Here is a 12,837-nt window from a genome sequence, read left to right as displayed (position 1 = left end):
CAATCTTTGAGTGTCACTTAGCTACTCTACAAACACTTCACATAATCTTTACCGTCCCTGCAATGTGCACTGTAGCCTTTTTATTTTCAACTTGCAGTTAAATAACTGTCCCAGGATTAGTTACTAGAGGAGCTGAGATGTAAGGTGAAGTTCATCTGGGCTCAAAGCTTGTGGTTTTCTCAATGAGGCTTGCTCATTTGATACTTGAAGGAAGATTTTATACACTTTTTCTCTGGCATCACGTCCCAGAGTGGATTCTACTAGGGCAATGGCAGAAGGAGTAGTTATAGATTTCTTGATCATTATCTTATTTGGGGAATTCTGTCCCATTTTCTCATGTGCTTCTTTTTTTATGTGTTTATTTTTGAATAAGTTATTTATTTAAATACATACATAATCTATAAATGCTTAATACGTTATGGTGTTAATGATAATCATCAGTAAACTAAATGCTTTTGGGCTATTGTATTAGTTGAAAAGTATGAAGTGTACTAACAAAGTCATTGGGTCAGACTAACCATCTCATAGAAAGATCCCTACCAAAGATGGGGAAGCATGTATGTGTAATTTTTTTTTTTTTTTAATTTTATTTATTTGAGAGAGAGAAAAAAGAAAGAGAGCACGAGCATGGAGGAGAGGGAAAAGCACACTCCCCATTGATCAGGGAGGAGCCCAATGTGGGGCTCTGTCCCAGGACTCTAGAATAATGACCTGAGCCAAAGGCAGACACTTAACTGAGCTACCCAGGCACCCCTCAATGATGGTCTTTTTTTTTTTTTTTAAGGTTTTATTTATTTATTCATGAGAGACACAGAGAGAGGCAGACACAGGCAGAGGGAGAAGCAGGCTCCCTCAGAGGAGCCTGATGTGGGACTCAGTCCCAGGACCCTGGGATATTGACCTGAGCCCAAGGCAGGTGCTCAACCACTGAGCCACCCAAGTGCCTCTGTGATGGTCTTTGAAACTTAACTAAATGGAAATAGGAAAAGAAATGGAACGTGCAATCAGTTTTCTAAAGGTTGAAGTCATTTAGCCCCTGACTAGCTCTATAGTATGGGTATTATATCATTTTATATCTGGGGCCCTCTGTTTCCACATTTGGAACTTCCCCCAAATTTGAGGTTTAACTGGTTCCTATACAAGGCAATTTACAACCTACCATTCTATGACTTATAACTTACAATCACTACAATATTTATATGTAAGCATATGAAGTTCTTTATACTTTTGAGTGATAAATTATTGAAACAGTTAAATGAGAAACAGACTTCTAGGGAGTGAGGCCTGCATAATTTACCTTCTGCCAATTCTTCTTAGAAAAAAGTAGATTAAACATGTACCGTATTTATAAAATACATATTTCATATTGTAAAACTAATACCAATGCTTTTCTCTTATAGAAATGACCATTTAATCTTACAGAAGTTTCAGAAATATTATTGTATTCCTTTTGAAAGTCAGAATAGTCTAACATGTAATACTTCATTTAATCTTCAAAATAAACTTGACTGTACTGATTAATTGAGCAAATACTCACTGAGTGCCTGTGTTATTAAGTCTGTTTCCAGGCACTGGGCATGCAATGCTGATAAAGACTGGCAAGGCTTGATCTAACATCCAATTGTGTTATATGAGTTTGTCTGGGGAAAATAATAAGCAATTAAAAACTGAAGAAATTTTGGATTGTAGTCAGAGGCATGTTTAAAACAAGAGAAGCTAAGCCCCATTCCTAAATCTTTCTGATGCATTTGCCCTCATTCTCTGCTAAATCTCTAGATAATACTGAGCAAGTAATTTTTAAGTGTGATTTTTAAAGGAATCCCATATTACTAGTCTTCTCTGAGTTTCCCTAAAACTCTCTGATAACTTGCAGAATTGAGAGGGGAACTTAAATCAAGTCTAAAACTCATGTTGAATCCATCTTGATACCAGTAAGGCCTAGATCTCTTTGCTTCTGTGGATCAGGTTATCATTTGAGGACTCCCAATTTTATTTTTTCACATCAAAAATAGATTTGATCATTTCTGCCACAAAGGGATGCTGTGAAATTCTACATTACAGGGGAATGCTTGTGAAGAGGTCATGCTAAAAACCCTAGAATTACTCACAAGGATGTACCTTATTAACAACATTGCATTGCATATTTTACTGAAGAAGCTATGTATTTGTACTCCCAGGAAATACAATGTATATGCATTGTGACTCCAGAATTATTATCAAAAACATGGATTAAATCATTGAATGTCCTTCAAGCTGAAGATTACAAGTCTTCCTCAGAATTGAAATCTGCTTCTTCCTAATAATAAAGTATGGCACTGAAATAAAATGTGAAAGACTATTTTTCAGATAGGAAAGATCTGCAGATAGACAACCCTAAGAACAGACTTTAAACCTCATGTTTCTCTACTGGCCTAAGGGCTCCAGAAAATGCAAATCAAATTTGCCACATTTAATTCCCCTAGACCACTTTGAAAGCAACTATGCTTCATGTCCTAGCCTAACAAGATGGTATTTATACTGTGCTCATACAGCAGGTGATTTAATTGGTCTTTTCCCATTTAGAAATGCTCATATTTGTCTGCCTGTCTTATTACCCATCTGTTCAGGAGGAAATTATGCATGATGACAGGCTACAAATTACTTTGCCTTAATAATAAATAACCAGAGGGAGAGGTGGAACTTTAACCTTAATTTAAAAGAAATGCAAGAAAATTCAGCAACAAGAATATTGCATAAGCTTAAACGGCCTCACTTGAATATATACCAAGGACTCAGTTTTACTGTATTAATAATTCATTATGGAAACAGAATTTATTAATCAGATTAAAGAAAAAAAGGAACTGGTAATTTCTGGGCAGCATCCCAATTTATGAATGTGAATGGCCTTAGCTGATTAGTAGATATTGCCTATATTCTTTCAGACATACACATTCATGGCTTATTTACTCCATATATTATCGAGTTTTTTAAATGTAATTAATGATTCCACTTGAATAGCAACATAGCACCGTGGTTAAGAGAGATCTGGATTTGAAGTTAAACACCTACAGAGCAAGGCTACCTAGTTTAGAACTCTGGCTACATCATTTACTACCTACATAACTACCTATGTAACCCTGGTTCCATCATTTACTAGCTGTGTAACCCATGGGCCTAAGTCTCTGTAAAGTGAGAGCAGAGGATTTCTCTTCTTGTAGGAATTCCACGATGACTAAATCAATCAATACACAACATCAAAATAGGTGTCTGAAGGAAAATTCATTAAATGCTAGCTATTGTTATTATTAATCAAGTCTTGGTTCAGGCAAATACTATGTTTAACTTTTTGGTTCCCCATCCCCACAGTGGAACTAATAACGCTGCATAATTGACCAGGAAAATATATCAGCTATTATTATTATTATTATTATTATTACTACTACTACTTCCTATTATTATTATTATTATTGCTACTACTACTTCCTATTCTTTACAAGAATAAAACAATTTTATCAAAGAGACTAAGCACATGGAATGACTGTTTTCTTTAATTATGATCTCTTAGATACACTATAGTAAGGTTTCTCTTTTCAGTAAATGCCAGATTTAGCCACCAACCTCTGGTCAGAACCACTAGGATAAGTGGATGTGATGAGGGAAATTTCTCCTTTTTTGCTTTTGTTTTGAGACAGGGAAACGTCCTATAGAACTTGGATGCCAACCAGTTGATTTGTTTTCTCTCCTTTACAGTCTTTATTTTGTTACTGTTCTCTGCCCTCTGCTATGAACAATGTTCTCTGGATTCCTTGATCTCTTTGACCTGCATCTGGGTCTTTTGTACAATCACTAGTTTTAATGAAATCTGTTTTCCTGAAATTCATTTTCTTTAGATATAGGATTCTGTAAAAAGAAAAAAAAGAAGAGGAAGAAGAAGGAAGAGAGGAAAGAAAAAAAGGATAGAAAAAAGAAAAAAGAAAAAAAGGATAGGAGGGGTGCTTCATTGTTATTTCTCTACTTCCAGAGAGAATAATTGTGAAAAACTGAAGCCTGAAAGCTTTGGAGTCTAAGTGTATTTCATCCATAATGGATGTGGATTATATAAGAGGGAGGGGATACTTTCTGCAACATTTTAATTTGCTCCTCTTTTTTGCTTTTAGGTATATTTACACTCTGTACTCAATTTAAGAAATTCATTTGCTAGGGGTTGTGTATGGGAGCTGAGAGAGGGCAGGCAGTGGGTGCTAATGAGAAGAGAGAAACTGTAAGAAAGAAGGCAGGAAGGGAAGGAAGGAAGGAAGGGAAGGAGGAAGGAAGGGATTGAGGGGAGGAGAGAGGAAAGGATGAGCCAGAATCCTGTGCTTGGGCCTCTAAACCAGATCTGCCATGTGTTTCAGGGAGAAGCTTGCTCCAGATACCTAGAGAATGAAGTTCCTTCTCCAGTTAATGAGTAACTGTAATGACTAATAAGGTGGAAGTCTACTGCCTTCAATTAAACATGACAAGTGAACCTGGCTGAGGGAGTCCATGGGCAGTTGTTACCAGAGAACATAGATAACAGCCATGAAATGATATGAAATCACTGGGAGCCAGGTGGATGATCAGATGTCCTGGGACGGGCAGGTCTGCGTAGCCCTTCTGGAGATGGCCCAATGCATCTGGTTACAGTACCTGAGGGCATGTTTATCAAGACCACATGCTTTTAGAAATTTTGTAGAATTCCGCTTTCCTCTACAAAGTGAAATGAATCCAAAAATTCAGACTTGAAGATAATTGATTTTGAAAAAATATCCATTTAGACACTGACTTTTTAAAAAAATTTCTATAAAAATTGTCACTGTGTTATGGGAATGGCACCTACAGAATAGAAACTTCAGAAACAGAAGCATGACTCTAGTGTGATCTCAGCCTCATTTTACTAAGCAGAGACTGGAATCTGCTTCACGCGAGCCTCCTTCTGCAATAATGTTTCCCCACCCGTAATGCTGCAAAGCCAAAGAGCCAAGAAAGCTCTCAGGCCCTGGAGGTGTTTTGCTGAATGAGTCAGGAAAAAGGGCCTGATCTGGTGGGTGGTTGCACAGATTCATCATTTCTTCTTGGGCAACTGAAAAGGGGAATTGGGAATTGGGAAGAAAACCGGCAACTTGATATTGAACCTTAAGTGATGATCAAAGAAAGTGGGGCTTTTGTTAATTGGTGAAATCTCAACCTGAGACTTCACATTCCTGTTCTTTCTTCCTCTTTCATTCTTTGATTTAGGATAATGGGTTTCTTTTTTCTTTTCTTTTTCTCAGTAAATAGGATTTAGACAGATCACTTTTCACTGTGACATGTGCACATTGATGGCTCATTCTTGTCTGTCCCTTCTCAATTCATTTCCCAAAGCCAAGGAGACTTTAAAGGTCACAGTCTACTCCCCTCAATCCCAGTCCTGCTGCTTAACACCTATTGGTGACTTCTCAACACATTTAAAATAAAAATCTCATTTTTTAATGTGTCCTTAGGAGGCCCTACATAGTGTGGTTTGGCTTGTCTCTTCATCTTCATCTGTCACTTCTTCCCCTTGTTCATCAGGCTCCAGCCACGCTGTCCTTCGATTTGTTCCTCAGTTGGCCTGAGCTCTTGTTTCCCTCCAGATATTTGTTCTCGCTCTTTTCTCTGCTTGAGCTGTTCTTCCCCAGCCTGGGCACTGCTATCTCTTCCTCCAACTTCAGACCTCTGCTCAAATGTTACTCTCTCGGGCAGCCCAGGTGGCCCAGCAGTTCAGTGCCGTCTTCAGCCCAGGGTGTGATCCTGGAGACCTGGGATCGAGTCCCACATCAGGCTCCCTACATGGAGCCTGTTTCTCCCTCTGCCTGTGTCTCTGCCTCTCTCTCTCTCTAATAAATAAATAAAATCTTAAAAGAAAATGTTACTCTCTCTAATATACCTTCCTCAATGAGCTTATTGAAAGCAACCCTCTTTTTTTTTTTTTAAATTTATTTATGATAGTCACAGAGAGAGAGAGAGAGAGAGAGAGAGAGGCAGAGACATAGGCAGAGGGAGAAGCAGGCTCCATGCACTGGGAGCCCGACGTGGGATTCGATCCCGGGTCTCCAGGATCGCGCCCTGGGCCAAAGGCAGGCGCCAAACCGCTGTGCCACCCAGGGATCCCCAAAAGCAACCCTCTTGATATTTTTTACCTTCCTCTCTCTAGGACCTATCTGGCAATAATTGTCACATATATATAATTGTTATAATGATATAATCATATGCAATTTTGCATATCATGTATAATACATATATATCAAGTATGTGCTACATGCCTAAATGATAGATCATATATAATATACAGATATTATACAATGTATATGAATATGCATATAATATGTATGATATATATGATACATACTCTATGTACACATAATATGAAATACAATAGAATATAGCATATATATTATGATAAATACATATGTTTATTTATTTATTTTTAAAATTCCTGCATCTCTGTTATTTCCATACCTCACTAAAATGTAAGTTGTATTAGAGCAGCAACCCTGTCTGTGACATTGTGTTTCACATCTAAGGTAATTCTTTACAGAAGATATTTTATTTTATTTTTTAAAGATTTTATTTATTTGAAAGAGAAGGGTAGCACAGCTGGGAGCAGCAGGCAAAGGGAGAAGGAGAAGCAGGGAGCCCAATGCATGGCTTGATCCCAGGACTCCAGATTCATGACCTGAGCCGAAGGCAGACACTTAACTGATGGAGTCACCCAGGTGCCCCCAGAAGATACTATAAATATGTGAAGAGTGGGTGAATAGACTTCAGCTTCTATGCTGTACCTCAGAAATGCCAATGATGCAGATAAATAGTGCAGGATGGTCTGCAAGAAAGCTGTCCATCCGGGATGTGGTAAAGGGTTTTGAGAGCATTGTTGCCCAAAAGAAAGGTGGCCGAAGTGCAGTGATTATGATGATAATGGTAGCTAACTAGGGCCAAGAACTGTAATAACCACTTTACAGGTATTCCCTCACTTAAACGTTATTAACTCTGAGAATAAATGGGTTCTTCAGGTAGCAATGCTGGCTGCTAAGCCGGAGGCAGCTCACCTTTGTCTGGGCTCTAAAGGCGCAGGTCACAATAATTGCACACAACTGCACCTACATGGTAGAGAGCACTTCCACCACCAATAACATTTTCTCTTCTTGGATAGAAAGAGAATGCTGGAGACTGTCAATGTGGAAAGGACCAAACTGTTGTCATGAGCCCATTTATTTTGGAAAGCACCAAGACATGGCTTTTGGTTGGTTTGCTTCTGACCTTTCAACCCTTCATTTTCTTCTTGATAGGTCAGTTTGGCTCATCCGTGGCCTCCTACTTCCTCTTCTTGAGATGGATGTATGGGGTTAATATGGTTCTCTTCATCCTGACATTCAGCCTCATCATGCTGCCAGAGGTAAGAATCTGACTTCCAGTTTACAGGGGGAAAAAAAAAGTTGAAATAAGTTTCTCATGTGATCACTGTTCTAGAAAATTTCTTTTCTCTTCTGAATAATAGCATCATTAACTGGCAATAGCCACTCTTGGAGTCATAGCACGTGCAATGAGGTTAATCTGCAAAATGGTCCTCATTGGCCAAAAATTCTAATTCTTGCTCCAAAGGGTACATGGGCCTCCTGAAATCATATATAAAACATCGTGTATACATTTAAATGTACATTTTTATATGGAAGGATTCATGGCTTTTCTCAGATTCCCAACGTGGTCCCTGTGCTAAAATGTTAATTGCTCAAAAGGTAGGCTTTGACACCTTGTGAATTGTATTTACTTATTTTACCGAGTTTGCTTTGAAGGAAATGCTTCTAAGTGCAACCCAGGATATTTAGCTTTTCTATCTGAAGAAACACAAAATGAGCAATTTTTTTTCCCCGGATGTAAAGTAAGATAACCCAGATACTCCCTTTCCCTTCCAGGCACACATACAGATACACAGAGGGGTGGGGTCTTCTGGATCAAGGTCAGAGAGGAGAGTAAAAAAGATAGTGCTTCCAGATGGAAGAAGACAAAGCCCTGAGCTGATGTGGGGGAAAGAGTCAATCAGCTAGGGTCAGGAAGCAAGACTGAGGTTGGAGCCTTTATCCATAAGAAGTTAAAAAGACTCTGACCTTTGGACGCTTACTTATCATACAAAAGTCAGGTTAGGCTTTATTTAAGCTACAAAGGGTCTTTTCAGGTACCACTATTTCAAAGCTAATTTGTTCGGAACAGCATTGCCAACAGCCAAAACTAAGTGTTTTGAGTGACATGTTATCCCCATGGTTTTGAATCAGGGCCAGTTACTGTATAAAGCCTCCCCAGGGGCATAATAATCCTAATAATTCCTTACATTCATGACAAGTTTTAGCTTTTAATAGCGCAAAAACACCTTCACTTCTTTTACTTACGGAGCCTCACAACGAATTTATGAGGTAGATTATAGAAGAGTTTTCTTTCCCCATTTAAAAATGTGGAAATAGTCACGCGTTTCTTATTGGGTTTAACCAATATTTCAGAGAGAGGCTTTTTAAAGCTGTTCTGGGAATAAGACCATGATTCAGTCCTTTGTCCCAAGAGTTTGCAACCTAATTCACTGGTTTTATAATCCCTGAGATAATTCCCAAGGTTCTACAGCTATCTGGCTCTTAGGAGACAGTGGACACAGATCAGAAGTCCTGTTATACAGTTTATCTCTCCAGTGAAAACTTACAGGCAAATGCAGCAGAATGCAAGTCACCTATTTCAAATTAACCCAAGCTTTTTTTTTTTTTTTTTTCTCTCATCTCTCTAAGGAAACCTGAAACTTCTTCAGGGGCTATGATGACGTTTCTTAGTGTCAGACTCGAGGTAGACATGTTTTATCAGTTGTGCTTGCTCTTTCCCCCACACCACAGCCTCCATGGAAATGAAAGGTTGTGGCTGATTCGCTCTCGCTATATGGAGTTACAGAATGCCCGATATATAGCAGAGGGAGCTAATCTGTGTCTGATTGGGTGTAGGCCCAGAACCAAGAAGCATATTGTCTTTGGATGCTTTCTTACAGGTTTGTGTTAGATGCTGAGGGGCGTCCTGTTTTCTGGGCAATGCTTACCACCTCCAGCCAAAGAACAAAAGAGGATGTGCTAGCTTTACCAAACCACCAGTGGCCAGGGTGGGTCGCCTCTTGGCAAAAGGGCTCCATTTTCCCTCTGCCTCCACCCACCAGCCTCATTCAGCCTTCCTTTGAGACAGCATGGAAAGGAATCACCTTCTGCTCTGTTCAGTCCTAGGAAGCCAAGAAGTTTCCATGAAAGCCATGCAGCTTGAGTGGCAGGTAGGACTAGAGGCTGATTTCCAGCTCCTGCCCTGTCAAGCTCTGCACTCAGGCTTCCAGCCACATTCATCCTCCACTCGCAGCCCCAGGGAAGGAAAGTTTTCATATTACATAAGAAGCAGCATCTGCTTGGCGAGCCATGTGCCTGCCCTGGGCTACAGGGGTGCTTTTTCTAGTTCTCCCCGACACCTGCTAGAACTTTATTCTTTCTTCCTCGTTGGCTGGCTTTGTCCCTAGTAACTCCTCTTTGAATCTGGTAGCATAAGATCAAAGTAGTAAACTTGAATTAGTGGCTAGGCAAATACAATCAGGGTGCAGTCTTTCTTCCTATTTGACACTCTCAAACTGTATGAGTGATTCACTTAAGTCTTCTCTTCCTTAATACGAAAGAGAGAATCTCCCTCCACCCCCACCCCTAAGAGGTAACCCCATATGAAAATGTGGGTAGTATGGTTCCTTTTTTGAACATTATAGTTCCCCCAAAGGCCTCTTTTCTCCTCCCCAGACCTCCCCTACAAGATACCAGTTTGGAGTTGGTGGTGGGTAGTGGGGCTTCTCAGCAAGCCTCCGGGAATGTGGTTGGCCCAACTGTTGGTGGTCCACTGAACTTAAAATGCAGGGTGCTTAGCACTCCCTTTGTTCTTAACTCTGGATTCAGTAGTCAATTCCCAGAAAATGGGACCCCACGTGGAGACTCACAGAGTCCCCATGAAAATGTGTAAGAAGTGCTTTTAAATGAAACCATTTGTGATCACATGTGTGGCTCAGACTTTGTTTCCAATTATTAACTGCTTTCTTTGCTTCTCTATATAGTACCTCTGGGGTTTGCCATATGGCAGTTTACCTAGGAAAACAGTTCCCAGAGCTGAAGAGGCATCTGCAGCAAACTTTGGTGTGTTGTATGACTTCAATGTAAGTGTCTCTACACAGCTGTATTGGTAGGAGGACAGATTTTTCTTTACTATCTGAAACCCCATTGCCTCTTCTTCTGGGGCTGGTTGAAGGTCTTAAGAGATAAGTCCCTGCCCCCAGCTAAAAAGAGAATAATGAAAGAAAGAAGAGAAAGAGAGAAAGAAAGAAGAGAGAGACAGACAGAGAGAGAGAGAGAAAGAGAGAGAGAGAGAAAGAAAGAAGAAAGAAAGTAAGAAAGAAAGAAAGAAAGAAAGAAAGAGAAAGAAAGAAAGAAAGAAAGAAAAAGAAAAGAACAGGAGGGAGGAAGAGAAAGAAAAAACGAAAATTGGTTTCAGAATATGATAACATGATTAAATGTGAATATAGACTACTGAATGAAGGCAAACTAAGAGATCAAAGACTTGAAACACATATCTTTATCTCTGGCTTTGGAAAAGAACAAAGGAAGAGTTTGCAAATGTGCTTTTTGAAAAATCTTATAGGATTCTTAGGGAATTAGAGTTTTAACATTTCATATTAACCGTTTTGCTTCCTAAACAAATCTATTTAGTATTACTGAGTAGTCAATACTAAATAAAGCTAAATATTAAATACTAAACAGTACTGAATTCTACCTTCTAAATAGGACTAAAATAAGTATCACTCCACTGTGATACCCATGTGGACATTACTCGACCGTAATACTAAAATAGTATTACTTTTTGAGCTGCCCTGGGTGGGGATTGTTGTTGTGGCAGAGACCCATCTTTGGCCATTGAAAAATCATTTTGGGGATCCCTGGGTGGCGCAGCGGTTTAGCGCCTGCCTTTGGCCCAGGGCGCGATCCTGGAGACCCAGGATCGAATCCCACATCGGGCTCTCGGTGCATGGAGCCTGATTCTCCCTCTGCCTATGTCTCTGCCTCTCTCTCTCTGTGACTATCGTAAATAAATAAAAACTAAAAAAAAAATAAAAAAAATAAAAAATAATAATAAAAAAATAAAAAAAAGATTAAAAAAAAAAAAGAAAAATCATTTTGGAGTTTGATTCAACTCTGTGGCAACTACTCATTTCCACACATTCTTTTTAAAATAGCAACCAGATCAGAGATATTTGAAAGTGTAGAAGATAAGAAAGTAGCAAGGTAGAGACTGGGAAATTGTTAATTCAAGGAATTTTTGGAGAGTAGCAAATGAGAATAAGATAAAAGGAGGAAAGAAAAACTAATAAACACTCCTCATGGTAATAGTATCGATAGGTATATTTTACAGATGTTACAGAATTCTGCCCTTAAATCCCCGAAATTGTGAGCTTCTTAAAGAGGGGATCATATCTGTTGCATCTTCTTTGAAGCCCTTGATATGATACTTAACCAACAGAAGCTTATTGAATCTTATTGATTCACAATCCTGAGTAAGAGGAGGATTTATAGAGCTTTGAGAAAAGAGCCATAGAAATTAATTTATGTGAGTAGTTCCAGAAAATGTAAACTTAAGGAAAAGTTCCCAGTCTTTGAGTAAGCAAGGCAAGCTAGCGAATAAGCATAAGGCATGGTGGCAGCCCCAATTTTGTGGCATTTGGAATCTCCAATCATCTTTGCCAGTTGGACTTTTCATTTCAATTCAACATTTATTTATTGAATATAAACAAATGTTTGTTTTACAAAGATAAAGGTGACATGATTCTTGATCTTAAGGCACTCATGACAGTAGAAGATAGTCAACTAGTATATCATAACGTTATATGCTAAGTTAGCAAAATAGAAAAAAGAAAAAGACACTGGGAAGCCGCGAGGAAGTGATTGTTAATTTTGCCTGGGAAGGTCTAGGATTTATGAAGGATATGACCTCTGAGTTAGATTTTACTTATCTTTTATTTCTCCTTTCTGTTATCTTCCATCCACCCACTCATCTCTCTCTCTCTCTCCCCACCCTTTCTCTAAATATCAAATAATTTTTTACTATGTTCCCCTGAAACTGCTTTTATGTCTTATTCTCTTCTGATTAGCAAGATAATAAACTTCCAGTCTGGTTAATAAAAACAAGAACTAATAATATCATTGGCATTTTCTGATGTTTTAGTCAAACCAGAGAAAAGAACTGAAAGTATTAAGAAAAGATTTTTATTTGTAAACATATATTTAATGAAGCCTAAGCACTTGTAAATTTGTCAATTAACTGAAATTTAAAAGTTGGGGAAAAAAGTCGATTAGGAATTTGAAAGGTATTAATCAGCTGAGGAAAATAAAGAAGGTAGCTATAAGGGGCAAATCAGGAGCTCTCACCGGAGGATACAGGAGGAAGCTAGGGGAGATCTGGGCAATCAATGGGTTCACCAAGATTTTATGACTGCTCTTGATAGTTCTCTCATGTTCAGTTTATTGAAATGCTATTTGTAGGTGGATAGAGGAAGACAGAAACCAAAGTAGCCTGTGTTACTCGTTTTCCTTTATAATTCTAGGTCTGACTAAAACCAACTCTAAAGCTCTAAGAGAATATAAATGGTCAAGAAAAAATAAGAAAGTTATTAAAGTGATATTATTCATTTACACCTTTTCTTAATTGTTCTGCATACTGTAACCACTCAGTTATTTGCCATTTAACATAAAATAAAAGGTTTTTAGAGATAGAAATGCTTTT

General features: G+C 38.6%; 1 protein-coding gene across 1 annotated transcript in view; it reads left to right on the top strand.

Annotated features, from left to right (window-relative positions):
- Positions 1 to 12,837, top strand: part of TMC1 (transmembrane channel like 1) — a 118,405-nt gene that overhangs the window by 48,379 nt on the left and 57,189 nt on the right. The window contains exons 7-8 of the mRNA XM_072779409.1: positions 7,308 to 7,414; positions 10,121 to 10,219. Coding sequence (XP_072635510.1) covers positions 7,308 to 7,414; positions 10,121 to 10,219 — 206 coding nt within the window. The remainder of the gene's footprint in view (positions 1 to 7,307; positions 7,415 to 10,120; positions 10,220 to 12,837) is intronic.

This window comes from Canis lupus, chromosome 1, assembly GCF_048164855.1.
Source record: "Canis lupus baileyi chromosome 1, mCanLup2.hap1, whole genome shotgun sequence".
In the NCBI taxonomy this organism is placed as follows: Eukaryota; Metazoa; Chordata; class Mammalia; order Carnivora; family Canidae; genus Canis; species Canis lupus.
The sequence above is the reverse complement of the archived record's forward strand: the minus strand, read 5'-3'. Positions and strand labels throughout refer to the sequence as shown.